The following is a 15,054-nucleotide window of genomic DNA, read 5'->3' on the forward strand; positions in this document are numbered from 1 at the left end:
CTTATCTCAGGTTTAGACTACACAATACTTTTGTCTGTTATGATAGTCACTGTGTCAGATTATGCAATTCTGACTCCTACATTTTTGTTGTGTCTTGGACAATAACATGTCAGACTACACGTTGCTTCCCGACCAATCATCACTTGTCGTCTTTAACAATGTGCGTGATGTCATCAAGAAGGCGGAACTAGCGACTGACTTGCGGAGACAAGAGCGTAAACAAACAATGGCTACAGAAGCCGCGTATATACCGGGTTGCTGAAGCGGCTCCGCTATCATTGGCCAGCATTTATCTCCATTGCATCATTCCACCTAGCAGCAACAATATCATCATCTCTCTTTTGTTTCACCATGTTTGAAAGCTGTGTACGGAAGAGCTTCTGTACTTACAGATGTGACGTGTGTCGTTTACAAATCACCACGACACTCTACCTCAAACGGATCGTGCCAAAATCGGGCTGCTATCGTGTAGTCTGAACCTGGCATTAAGGTATGTGTTCTTTAGGGTAAGACGGCACACAAAAGGTGTACTTTTAAGGGTACTGCCCCACTAACAAGCTAAGTTTTTGTACTTTTTTCTGACAGTGTAACTACTAAACTTGATTTAAGTTACAATAGCAGTGAGGTAATACTTACATCTGGGAATTCTTTTACAGGCACATAGAGTTTCTCTTGGAGTTGTGCAATGGGCCCCACAGCATCTGGGAGCTCGGAAGTCCTTTTATCTGTGCCGTTCATAGTGTCATTGTACATGTCCTTCCGTACCCGTCCAATTTCTGCCAAACAGACACATTAAAAAAACAATTATTTGGAGGCTTAATCCATAAAAGTTGCCTCATCTATCTTTAAAAACAAAGAAAAGTTGTTTTTGTTTTGGTTAAAAATGACTTGCAGAAGTCTTGATGAGCTCATGCAACTATTTAAATATGAAAACAACTCCCAAAGGGCATGAGAGCCCAGCCAGCCATAGAGGAGCTAGCGCAACATGATGTGCATTCACAAAGAGTGAATCAGACACCAGCCTTTTGAATGCTTGCTGGTCCAAACCGAGGAATTCCAAAGAGACCAGCTTAAAAGACTGAAGCAATAATTATTTTTTAACTAAAGCTCTTTAGAGGATATAGGGAAGAAGCAGCAGTATATTAGAATGGATTTACACCGATGTACAATATGGTTCAAAATAACAACATCAAAGCATGGCCCAGGCCTACAGATTAAAATGACCTAAATATAACCCTGATCTGAGCTAGCTGTAGCTTGTTGGGCTCCCATAGGATCCTCCCAGAGAAAAGCAAAGAACCTCAACAAGATCTCATAAGCAATAACTCAGCAGGATGTGGTCTTCTGAACTCCACCGACACCACCCCTCCCAAAGATGAACAGGATTGTTTTCATATGACTTACATAAGTGAACGCAGGCATGTAAGCACATTTACACTCAATTACATGCAACACATGCTCTTGGCACTGCCCCATCTAACCATGTGTTCGATCCCTGCCATGAGACACAGCGTTTTCTGATTTACAATGTTTTAAATGAATCCAGACTGCACTGTCACATTAGGACTGGTTTCATCTGTTCATATGCTATCATTCAGAATAAAGCTGATTAAATAAACCCTCAGAGTAAAACCAGCCATTTGAGGTCCCACAATGAAGCACAAATCCAAACATCAGCTCAAACTGCTCAAAGCCGATTAATTTACACATTCTGGGACTTACTCATGAAATTGGTATAATTGGTCACTTTACATTGGGTGTTGAAAGGGGATTAAACAGTCAGTCAGAAGTTTATATTGGGTTTTGTGTGACTCTGCGGCTTAACATTCCAACAGTCTCGACATTTTGGATTAAGTACGATTTATCCTATGAGTCACAAGGGCTGGGCGATAAATACAATATTCCCATCTCAATTTTAATGTTTTTTGTTTGCCCATTAAGTTGAAGGGACAGGATAGTTCACACAAAAATGAAAATTCTGCCATCATTTACTCACCCTCACAAGACTTCATCTTCGGAACCAAAATGACCTAAATGAGATCTGTTTCTTATATAAAGTGAATGTGTCTCTTCAGATGACTTCTATTAAAAAGCTCAGTTCATTTAGATATGGATGAACTTTTAGATGCATTAAATCTTTGGTTGCAGGGACTTTTAATGGATGGACAAAAATGATGAGAGAATATTAAAAAATATCTTCATTTGTGTTCTAAAGATGAACGAAAGTCTTATGGATTTGGAACAACATGAGGGTGAGTAAATGATGACAGAATTTTCTTTTTTTTTGGGAGAACTATCCCTGTCATTAGTGCCCGGTTTCACAGACCAGGCTTAAGCTAGTCCCAGACCAAAATGCATGTTTGAGCTGTCTTAATTGAAAGGAACTTGCAATGGCATATCTTAAAATATGTCAGTGCCATCGATTTGTCTCAAGATGCACACCAGTAATGTTTTTTCTGAGGCACAGAACTATAACTATAAAACTATAAAAGCTACTTAAATGTCCTAATTTAACTAAGGCCTAATCCTGGCTTAATCTAAGCCCTGTCTGTGGAACCAGGCCTATATGTTTTTAAAATTCAGGAGAAAAACAAATGGCTTTAATAGGGAATTCAATTCTGGGAATCAGTTTTGTCCATTTCAAATAATAGATTCAAAACTCAATGATTTGTTTGAATCACACAAACATTTTAACAGAATTCTTTGCATGCTATTTTCATATATTATTATTAATATATTGATTCAAATTAATCTTAAAAAAATGTTGACATATTGGGTTATATATTGATGCAAATGAAAACGATCAATATTAATATGAAAATCAATCTTATTTGTGTTCAATTGGTAAATATCAATGTGAAAACATTTTGGACCTATATGGAAGCAATCACTTTTTGGTTGAGATGGTAATTCCTCATATATAAAATAAAAATACAGAACAAATGCATAAATAGAAATGCAAATTTAAAAATAAATACTATCTGTTTTAACCATATGTATTTTGTCTGAAGAACAGCTGAGGTGACATAAGACATATAATTATCCACCCTCAGTTTGGCTGTTATTAGCACAAGCTTCAAGTGCACTAAAAACAAACATTAGAGGCGACTGGTCAACACTGCCAACCACAACATACACAGACAGTGAGATAGTCCTTCCTACTGCTGCTGCAGACCATCATTTACGTGTGTGTGTGTGACAGAGAGAGAGAGAGAGAGAGAGAGAGAGAGAGAGAGAGAGAGAGAGAGAGAGAGAGAGAGAGAGAGAGAGAGAGAGAGAGAGAGAGAGAGAGAGAGAGAGAGAGAGAGAGAGAGAGAGAGAAACGACTCTGATTACAGTTTGTGTTTGCTTGCTGTCATCTGAGTCTGTCCAATACTACAGTATGATACACTTGGTCTGGTATGGCTGTGAGCGAGCAACAACTACATCACAGCGACATAAATATCACCTCCATAATGCCACTAGATCCTGCACTCTAAACACACAGCACTATGGATAACCTATTCAGTTGCTGTTATTTACTAATGGCACACTGTCATGCGTCTGGTTTAAATTACTTCTTCTGACAACTTTAGTATTTTTCACACTTTCAGTGTCAGCCATGGAAAGTTTGCACCTATATGATAACTTTCAAACAGGCAAATTTGGATGCAGTTTTTAGACTTTCTGAAACTTTTGACTTTATAAACCTAAGAATTGGAACGCAGAGAAATGTGCTGGCAGAAAAACAAGCGTGATTTAATGTGAGATGTCAGACACATTCTTTGGTCGTTTAGTGAACAAAAGTGTTGTTGCCTGCGAGAGCTGGCGGTCTCCAGACCATGCTGGACGCTGGATAAAGACAAAGCGTTTACTCAACCAAACACTGCTTCATAGTGTGTGCCATTACATAAGGTTTGAAAAGATGTGTGCTCATACACACACACAAATTCATAGAAACAACAGAAGTGGAGATAACAAGAAAAACAACACTATGAATGAATCATTTAAGGAAGGCTGTCAATTCAAATACTTAACAGAAATATCAACCAAGTACACAAGTACTTTCTTTTTTGAATGAAAGAACACGACCAGTTTCCACAAAAATATTAAGCAGCATGAATGTTTTTAACATTGATAATAATAGTAAATCTTTCTTGAGCACCAAATCAGTATATTAGAATGATTTCTGAAGGATCATGTGACACTGGAGACTGGAGTAATTATGCTGAAAATTCAGCTTTGTCATCACATGAATAAATTAAATTATATTTTGAAATATATTCAAATTAGAGCTGCACAATATTAAATAGCAACGTGATATGCAATATTGGTTAAATATTGTGATATTTGATGTGCGATACGATAATGCTTTAAAGGTGCAGTGTGTGAAATTTAACAGCTTCTAGTGGTTCGGTTGCGAACTGCAACCAACGGCTCAGCCCCCGCTCACCCCTCCCTTTCGAAGAAGCTACAGTGGCCAAAACAAAACACACATGTCGTCGTCTGAGACAGCAGAGAGTAGCCAGTCAAGCAACAAAGTTTCTTTAAAAAAATAAAAAATAAAACACTAACTAAAGAGATAACATGGGAAATGTAAGCCAAGAGTGTGTACCATTGTCACTGTTTCTGTATCACAGAAAGTGCTAAAGTTGGACAAACTTACCTGTCCAGCAGAAAACAGGCAACTTCACCGTCGTTTTTAAAACATTTTTCTGCTTCAACATCGTCCATCTGGAAAAAGCCTTGTACGTCAGAACGTAGGCTCACTATTGGCCAGCATCACACACATGACCAATGTCGGCCAATAGTGAGCCTACGTTCTGACGTACAACCCAGAAGCGCTACGCTGTTACACTACGTGAACTCACTGAATAGTTGAATAAAGTTATTTTGTTTGTTATTTTAGATTTTTTTGCGGACAAAAAGTATTCTCGTCACTTGATAAACTTAAGGCTGAGCCACTGTAGTCACTTGGACTATTTTAACAATGTCTTTCCTAACATTTCTGGAATGGAAAATATCGATTACATAGAAGCCTATGAAGGAGTGAGACAGATCTCAGATTTCATCAAAAATATCTTAATTTGTGTTCCGAAAGTCTTACGGGGTTGGAACAACATGAGGGTGAGTAATTACTGACAGAATTTACATTTTAGGGTGAACTAACCCTTTAATACGGGATTTATGCCGTCGTATGTCCCGACTTCGTCTGGCTGCATCTTGTTTTCTCTTCTTTGCCGACGAAGATTGCCTCTTTGTCGGCTCTTGTGCAAAATGATACGTATGATCCTCCATTTAAAATTTCACTACTTACAATCGTACTTCATTACTACTACTACTTCGTGCGTATTCAACATAGTGACGGTGCAAATTGCCTCTAAAAACACCAACGAAGAAGAAGCAAAAACAACAGAGTGACGAAACGCGCTCTGTAGAGAAGTTTGTCCGTTTAGGGCTACTGTAGAAACATGGCGGCGCAAAATGGCGACTTAACATGTAAGGTGACCCGTGGTGTATATAGATAGAAATGGCTCATTCTAAAGTAATAAAAACATAACGGTTCATTTTGTAAGGTCTTTATACACTACTCAAAACATCATGTATATTATAATGGATTTTTGAAAATAGATTTTACACATTGCACCTTTAAGTGTGTAAAATAAATTCTATTTAAACATATTTAAAAACTGAAAATGATATAATCAACATACATTTTTCACATTCTTTTTGTGAGAAGAAAGCATCCCTAAGACTTCTGTAAGTGAATAGCAGTATTTTACTGTAGCATTACAGCATTACGTAAAACTTAAGTGTTATTTTAATGTCTGTGTAAATCAAGGGGGGTTTAGGGTTTCAGATAGGCCTAGATTAGGTTTATTTAACAACAGAAATTGAATAATAAAATGTAAAAATAAAACACTGCCTATAGTCTTCTCTGTATGAATTAAATATACACTGATTCTTATTAAAGCTACAAAAGTTATTCCATCCAAGATCAGTGAGTGATTTTCGCTTTGTCTATTGTTGTTTGATTAACATTAAGCAAGCAGATTGAAGAAGGTTTATTAGGCCGCTGTCACTTTAAGAGCTGCATCATGGCTCCAATATGTTGTTACATGCGCACTTTCATTCTGTGTAACCGTTTACTCCATTGACTGTGACTGACATAACTGACTGTGTTTACGTGAAAACTCACCAAGATGGGCATTCTGACATAATTTTGTGTGTATTTGGCCATATAAACTGCATAAGAGTTACGCACTGTCCGAGAGGCGGCTTCATGAGTGCATGTGTACTTCGCTTATTGCGCCTAATAACATTAAGCATGTCACACGTATGTAACAGTCATGCGTCCAGTCTATTCTTTGCTGTCTGCTTCTACCTAAAACTTAGACTTTTTGAAGTATTAAAATCATTCAGTTATAGTAAGCCATTAAGAAATGCTTTTCCCGATATGTACATTTTCAATATATCGTGCAGCTCTAATTAAAATGTAATATTTCAAAATACTGTTTTATTGGCCTGTTGTGCCCATTCAAGTTCCCCACTGATTTATCAGAGTTTTAAATAAAATCATTTTATTTAATCAAATATACACTGATTCTTAGTCAGGCACCAGAGTTTTAAGACTTTGGAACAGAAACAGATTATTTCAGTCTCTAATACACAGACAGCGAGTTGACCATCTGTGGCAGTGTGGGAGAGATGAGAGACGCTGAGATGAACAGAGGAAACATGATAAAAGGTAAAAGAAAATAATAATATAAAATAAAAGCTAGAAAAGGTTGCAAGAGGGATGAAAGAGTAGACCGCAAACCGTGAAACCATCTGGATAATCGTCGACTGCCAGGAAACGCTCCGACTCCTCCTCCGTTTTCACACAGAGAGCAGACACCGCAGTTACTGCAATTGTCAGGCTGTTAGTGACAGTGTAAAAACAAATGTGTACATGAAAGAACAATATTTCCCTTTGCTCTGACAATATATCTTCAAACTAAATCACATTCAGCTTCAGACCAAATACCTGTGGTGAAAGCAGATCTGTTTCAACTGCAACTACCGTCATTTTAACCAACAATTAATGACTTAAAAATGCAATATACATAAATTATTCTAATTAACAGCATTTTGAATGCTTGCTGTCTTGACATCTCTTCCATGCATAAAAAAAAATGTCATTATTTAATTGCGAAAGCCATGCATGTCGAACAGACACAAATTTAAGTCACGTTTCACTGAAAATCATGCCTTCTTAGCTCTTAAATCAAGCATGATGTCAACGATGGCTGACCATGTGATGTGCCACAAGGACCAATGAGCTCTGATGATGTCATCGACATCCAACCTGACATGTGAAGCACTGAAAGGCACCATAAATCACTCAAAAGGTACAGCGGAGTGCAGGATTTTCTGAAAATATAGACTTAAACATTTGATCTGCTCATCAAAACTATCAAATGACTTCAAAACTGAATTTTGCAATGATTAAGATAAATTAAGATGGTTCAAATGCTTATTTTGACTATAAGAAAAACAGTATACAGATTTGGAACTACACGAGGGTGAGTACATGTACATGACTGAATTTCCAATCAAGGTCATCTTGATTCTCCAAGCAATCAGGAAATTTGAATGTGCAGCTTGCGCTTATCACTCTGATTGTGTTGGTCAGCAGTAATGTGCTATTGTGATTGGATGATTGCTGATTGAGTTTAGGTTGAGAGAGACAGGAATTGTCTGGTGGTGTCAAGACGACTGCAGGGCAAACTGGCAGTTAAGGGTGAGATAAGTATTGAGTATTTACAGATGCAAGCTAAGCTGCCTGGAAAGAGCAGGAGACTGATGAGATCACTGACACGCTTGATAATCAACATTTATCTTATCAAAGAAAACGGCCAAAAGGGAGACAAAGAAAAACAGACATACACAAACAACTGAAAAGCACCTTCACAAACACACAAGACACGAGGATTGACACTGAAGCTAAGATTTGACCTGAAAACGACATTATGACTGTCACTTTATAGCTCAAGGTCATGTCTGCCACTGCCAAACAAAGCAGTTTCACTCAGAAAAGCCATTGATAATGGTCAGGGAGTCAGATCTAGTCAGATTTAAACATCATTAAAACCATTTTTCCCCAATATTGTTTGAGATTCACCTCTAAAACTCCCTAGCAAAAGCCAGATATGTTAAATCCCTTTGTGGATGAGTATTTATTTAGCTTTTCTCTGGGAAAGAAAAATCAATTGAGGCCAATTATGATTGTTATTCCACAGAAAAACATTTGTCATCTTTAATCTAAATGTAAGAACTTGTGCTGACCTCTGAAACGACTTTTCGGCAGACATCACTAAAGACATCACTCTTATTTTTAAACCACTTGTCAAAGTGACCACTTTTTATGATGCAACAAATTCCTGATGGATAAAATCATGTCTTGAAAAATATAAATATAATAAAATATCAACTACCGGTCAAAAGTTTGAGGTCGGTAAGATTTTTTTTTATGTTTTTGAAAGAAGTCTCCGGACAGTGCTGTCAAAGAAGCATTAACCAGTAAATGCTGTGCCTTTCACAGATCTGAGATCAAAATGAAATGTATACACCCGAAAATAAATGATAGTCGGAATGAGATTTGGAATGGGATCAGTGCTTAAACAACAATTTACCAAAATGTTGGGACAAAACATCGCTAATATCCCTTTTAATAATCGCTGGGATCAAGTCATTTGCATACAATGCTATATAACACTCAAGACTTGCACATACATTTTTACTATCAAGAGAAAATTCCACAAAGAGTTCCTCTTGTCAGATTCCACTGTCCATTAAACACATATGTAATACTTCTACCATTTTGAGGAACATATTTTATTCTGTTGATACTTTTGAAAAGGTTTTTAACCAAATAAATCCAAATTTAGCCTTAAGGTTTTTAGAGAAAAAAAAGAGAATCTTAAATCTTGATTATGATTTCACATTTCTAACTTTAGTTAGTGTGTAATGTTGCTGTTTGAGCATAAACAACATCTGCAAAGTTACAACGTTCAAGTTCAAAGCAAAGAGAGATATTTGCTTTTAAAGAAATTGCTTTTTAAGGACTACAACAAACGGCTAACAAAAAATATCTGTGGGGTATTTTGAGCTAAAACTTCACATACACACTCTGGGGACATAAAAGATTTACTTTACATCTTGTGAAAAGGGCATTATACCATCCCTTTAAAAAAAATTGTTTTAATAGCTAAACCTGGCTCTCGCCATTAACATAGCCAAAGAAGTTGGCATGGCGTTAAAAAGGAAAGAAAAAAAGAAAGAAGTCTCTTTTTTTGCACCATTTATTTGCATTTATTTGATCAAAAAACACTAAAAACAGTAATATTGTAAAATATTATTACAATTTAAATGAATGGTTTAATATTTTAATATATGTCAAATGTAATTTATTACAATTTTGCAACCATTGTCACATGATCCTTCAGAAATCATTCAAATATGCTGATTTGAACATTTCTTATTATCATTAATGTTGAAAACAGTTGCGCTGCTTAATATTTTTGCAGAAACCATGATACTTTTTTTTCAGGATTCTTTGATGAATAGAAATATCAAAAGAACAGCATTTATGTGAAATATATTTTTGTAACAATGTAAAAAAATAATAATAATATTTTGATCGATTTAATGCATCCTTGCTGAATAAAAGAATTTAAAAAAATCTAACTGAGCACAAACTTTTAAACAGTGTAAATGTAATAATAAAATATTGCTTTATTAATAAAACATTTTCTAATTGCAACATTTTCTGATGCTAAATATAATAACTGGTGCGACACCCTGATGGAGCTTTTCATTTGGTTGAACAGTGATTTAAGCCTTTTTCATTCACCTGTTGCCCTCACCCCAAACCCTGATCCCCCGGGACTTTCAGCATCTCGCTCTGTCTGTGTCACGGGATCTGGCTAAGGAGGTAATAGCTTAATGCAGTCAAAATCAAAGACCATGAATGTCACATGTCCTATTCTGAGTCAAAAAGGTCATTTAACTACATTCACTCACATTCATTCATACTGAAAGGCATTTCAGGGGAGCATTAATATATGGAACAATCATGAGCTTGTTAAATAATAGATACATGGACACAAATTATATGTGACAAAATGTTTCCTGGAATACCCAATACTCTCTCTCTCTCTCTCTCTCACACACACACACACACTCACACACATATTCACTTGATCTCTATCTCTGGAACATTCAGCACTTCTAACAGTCATGAAGTGATGACAGACTCATGAAGAATCATGTGATCTTTGCTCCACTCCACTCTGTGTGTGCCCTTGTCACGGTCATATGATGCATATAGGTCAGAGAGGCGTCTCTTCACTGCTCATGTGCCACTCTATGTTTGGACGGGGGGACCAGAACACCACGCTTTACAGTTTAACCGAAAAGACCATAATGTGAGGACAATCAGAGGTCAAGAGGCACTAGTGAAAATTCAAACTTTCACTCCTTTAGGAAATACATTATGCTATGGAGACATTTAGAAAACTTAAATTACTAATTTAAGTGACAGACTTAAATACAAGCATTAAAAGATACCCCACCAGAAAAAAGAAAAGAAAATCACAATGTGCAAGGCACTTTATAAATGGGATGCAAACTTTACCCAAAGTATTACACGAAAACACAATCAAACGAATACTTTTCTTCATTTTATGCACTGTAAAGTAGTTATGAATAGTTATGACAGCATATGTTAACATTGATTTAACACATCAAAATAAGTTAAGAATGTTAATGCTTTATGTTATACAAGATTCAACTCATTTTTTTAAGTCAATAAATGCAATTTAAGTTGAAATGACTTAAACATCCAAGTAGATTGTATAATTAAGGCAGCAACTTTATACTCTTATAAAACCTCTAATAAAATACTATTTATTTGACCTCATGAGGTGGACGGTTTTCTGAAGGATAAGAACTTTCTTTTGCAGACCATTTATTGAAAAAAAAGTTAAAATGGCCATATTTTGTACCCCATTTATTGAAAGTGCCTCCAACAATAACATTTGAGCAATGTTGTTAACGCAAGCCCAACATTATTTATATTACGCAATTATAAGAGGCAACAGAACAGTTGCAGTAAAAAGAACAAAAAAGCACATTTTGCAACAATTTCATCTTTGAATCACTAGTAGGCCCCCTGGGGCTCCGAAGTCTCTTTTTATATCTAAATCAGATACAGAAAAGCCAGTGTTTTCAAAGAGAGGTTCAACACTACTTCTGGATTCGCTCCCAGATATTTTCCTTCAATGATGGCATAATTACTCAAATAATTCAATTAGCTGCATGTATGTCCCTCAGAGGGAACTCAAAATAAGTGAGAAGAAAAAGAGCAGCACTTGGAAAACCAACACTGGAGATTTACAATACCCAGAAGAGTGGACAATATTAAATAATATGGGTTATAAAATATTATGTATAACAGGTTGTGTTAATTTAGAACACTACAGACAATGCATGTAAGAACAACTGCAATAAACAGTAGCCTACATTTTAAATAATGCAGAGATAAACCTATAAGAGCAACTAGAAACTGTCAGGATGCCTTGAATTTTAGGTAAAAAATTAACACATTTGAAAACTGCAAACCCAAACAATGGAGTTCTCTGGCATCATAAAATCCAATGAGTGTGTTGAAAAATAGCCTGTGCTCAAGCAAAATACCAAGCTTATTATACAGTAACCTCTTTAAAATAACCTGACAGAACTGGGATCCTCATTCAAGGAAAATATATGAGACACTAAAGCCATACACAATGTAGTGGGTGATTCAGAAACTGTGATTGTGAGAAGAAAGCTAGATTAAAGAAAGCTAAACTTTGTAATTCCACCTGACAATCAACATTTCAAGAGCTCCAAACTGTTTGTGATTTGCTCAACTGAAGAGAACAGATAAGGCTAAATTAGCTCTAAACAGAGGAACTGAAAACCCCCTTTTTGTGAGTTTATTTATGACACATCCTTCAATACGCCACAAGCTATGGGTGAGCTATGATGAATCTAGAGAGATTTCAGTGTACCAATGAAGCAGACAAACGAAATCCACTTTAATATGGATTGCAAGATACTCTATATATAATTCTAACAGATCACCCTTCTCTCCATGAAAGTATTGTAGTGATAACATTTATATTATTACACTGGATTATCAGCAATAAACTTGGAATGAAATAAACCAGGGCCATGGGCTGATTAGAATGAGAGGGAGAAATAGAGAAGTGGTTCTGTTATCACATCCTTCGCTTCCCCTGCATTCTCAGAGGAAAACTGTTACATGCGTTCTGCAGTGTTTGAATATGTTAGAAGTGTCAACTCTGAGCAAACTCAAGCTTTTCACTTTAAGTACAAAACTTATTTTTACAATACCATCCAGATCTGGAGAGCCTAGACAGATGTCGTGCCACTGTAGTACGTGTTAAAAATAGCCATACCTCTAAATTCACAAAGCAAACAAGTAGGTTAGTCTCGATTACAGCCATCAGTTCCCTAAATCGGAGTATCATCCAACTGCGTCATGGCCCGTTATGATATTTTGTAATTGAATGCATCTGTGCTGATTTAATAAGCTTGCTGCAAAATATCTCAGTGTGTTTGGATATGATTAAAGACATTTCCAGGTCATGTAACTGATTCATTTGAGCAAACTAAAAAAAACTTTTTCAGCTATGGTCGTTTAATGAAGAAATGTTACCGTCTGAAATGTTTCTGAAGCCTGTTAAAAATCAGAACATGGTCATTACCATCATTGCTACAATCTGAAAGAATGAATAACCTTCTGTAGTTATAAGCAAATGTGTTCTTTCGTTCATGAACTAATCTTTTTTTTTTTTAAATAAGCCATGTCCTCGAACAAATCGCTGTTGTTTGCTTCCATGGAGACATTTCATTTGTTGGATCAATTGAAAATACACACTTCCTGCAATGAACAAGTCGTTATTTTGAGGCAGCACAGAGTTAATCTTGTTCACAATAAAGAAGAGAGAAATTATGTGTAGAAATTACTTTGACTCTCTAATATTGCATGGCAGAAGTCATAGCTTTTTCCAGCATAGGTGACAAATGTGCTGTTTGTGTTCTATAGGAAAACATGAATGAATGAAAAACACTTAGGTCCATAGTCTCATAGTAGATTAGCAAGCAAGGAAATTTTAATAAAGTATAATAAGACTTGATGCTTTCAACGAATCAGGAGTGAATGATTCAAAGACTCACTCATAATCATATGCACTCGTCGCCACCCATTGGCGTAACTACATAGTGTTACTTGTTAAGTGTAGGCTACTTACTAAATTAATCGGATAACGAATAAAAAGAAAAATAAATAAAAAACTCGAATCACTGGAATTAATAAAAGTGATTAAAAGATATGTTTACAACAAATTTAAGAGCTTTTTTACAACAACACTGAAACGGAAAAATAACAACACTGACATTTTTAGGATAGCCTATCTGCGAGCATCCGCAGTTCTTCCAAACACATTCATTCGTTCTTTTCATAAAATACCAGAACTCTCACCTTCATCTAACAGTCGCTCGAGATGGTTGAAAATGCCACAGAAGTTTGGCAGGCTGCTCATCAATTTCTTGTCATTCATGAGCTGCATCAGATAATCAGGAGTCGGCTTAGGCTTCTCCTTCGTTTCCATTTCCCCAACCATGTTTAAAATATTGGCCCAAAAAAAAAAAAAGCTAAAAAAATGCGTTGAGCTTTGGAAAAACACGACAGCCCCCCACAAAAACGCAAACGGAGGGGTTTGATATGTTTTCCGTTTTATTCCAAACTTTTGACCCTATGTTGCTACTTTTCAAACACAAAGTTCCAACTTTGTATCACCCTCAATCATCCGTTTAAAAAAAACTGATGACGCAATTAAAGAAACGAATCTGCGCGAAAGTTCTTATTCGTTTGTAGAATGTTTGCAGTCAAATAACTCCAAAAACTCCCGCATGCCCGCTGAGATTTGTTCGTCTCTCCTCTTCTACAGAGTATGTTTTATAGCCACCACACCAAACCTCTATCCAGGCTGTTGAAAACAGCTTCTTCTCCTCCCAGGACTTTTTCAACCACCGTCGATGTGTTTCAGAGCACTTGAATAACGGTTTTAAAGCAGGGGCAATGTTCACTCGTAAGCTCTATCTCTCGCGCTGTAGAAACTCTTTAGTCGCGCCTGATGTTTCTGTGTTCAGTGCCGTTCTCTCCCAAAGCTGTCTGTCAGTCACATGATCATGATCATGATCAACCCTACACTGCTCAACATTGCCATCGTGCGAAGTCGCCAATGGGAGGAGAAACCAGCTCGCTCTCTCTCTCTCTCTCTCTCTCTCTCTCTCTCTCTCTCTCTCTCTCTCTCTCTCTCTCTCTCTCTCTCTCTCTCTCTCTCTCTCAAACTTGTACACATACACATACATACGTAGCCTATAGGCTACTTGAGGTTGAGCTCCCATTCACAACGTTTTTCTTACATTAAAGTCATTATGAATTCTACAGACTCTTTGTATGGGAAGCCAGCCAGGGGCTAGAGCCTAGTTGTTACACTTTTTAAATGAAACATTCCCATTAAAAATACAGTTTGTGACAATATGACATAGCGAGAATATGCAAAATATGTAATTGGACACTCGAACGGGGCTAACGTTCTGGCAATGTTCTCTTAAAGTTATGAACAAACGTTAGTAGCCAAACGTTAATATGACATTCATTTAAATTGATCTGGTCTTTACAGAAACACTCCGACTTTTTGGGACTTTAGCTTATTCACAGTATCCCCCAGAGTTAGATAAGTCCATACATACCTTTTTCATTTCTGTGCGTTCTGTAAGTGTTATTTGATGCACCCACCGCTAGCCTAGCTTAGCACAAAGACTGGATGTAAATGGATAAGGTAGCAAACTAATCCCAATAAGTGACAAAATAATGCAAACATTTTCCTATTTACATGTTGTGATCTGTATAGTCACAGCGTGTACAAATAACAAGGCTATATGAGACAGAGACCATTT

The 15,054-nt window shown here is 36.5% G+C and overlaps 1 protein-coding gene across 4 annotated transcripts in view; it reads right to left on the minus strand.

Annotated features, from left to right (window-relative positions):
• The window catches only part of qki2 (QKI, KH domain containing, RNA binding 2), a 37,330-nt gene extending 22,911 nt beyond the window's left edge, over positions 1-14,419 (minus strand). For all 4 annotated transcript variants that reach the window (XR_014032136.1, XR_014032137.1, XM_081393424.1 and 1 more), the window contains exons 1-2: positions 13,571-14,419; positions 637-776 (exon numbers count right to left, since the gene is read on the minus strand). Coding sequence is in view for 2 of the 4 variants with exons in the window: in XM_081393424.1 (XP_081249550.1) it covers positions 637-776; positions 13,571-13,712 (282 nt within the window). In the remaining 2 variants the exon portion in view is untranslated. The remainder of the gene's footprint in view (positions 1-636; positions 777-13,570) is intronic.
• Positions 14,420-15,054: the final 635 nt, after the last annotated feature.

Source organism: Scardinius erythrophthalmus, assembly GCF_964197995.2.
Source record: "Scardinius erythrophthalmus genome assembly, chromosome: 18".
Classification (NCBI taxonomy): domain Eukaryota; kingdom Metazoa; phylum Chordata; class Actinopteri; order Cypriniformes; family Leuciscidae; genus Scardinius; species Scardinius erythrophthalmus.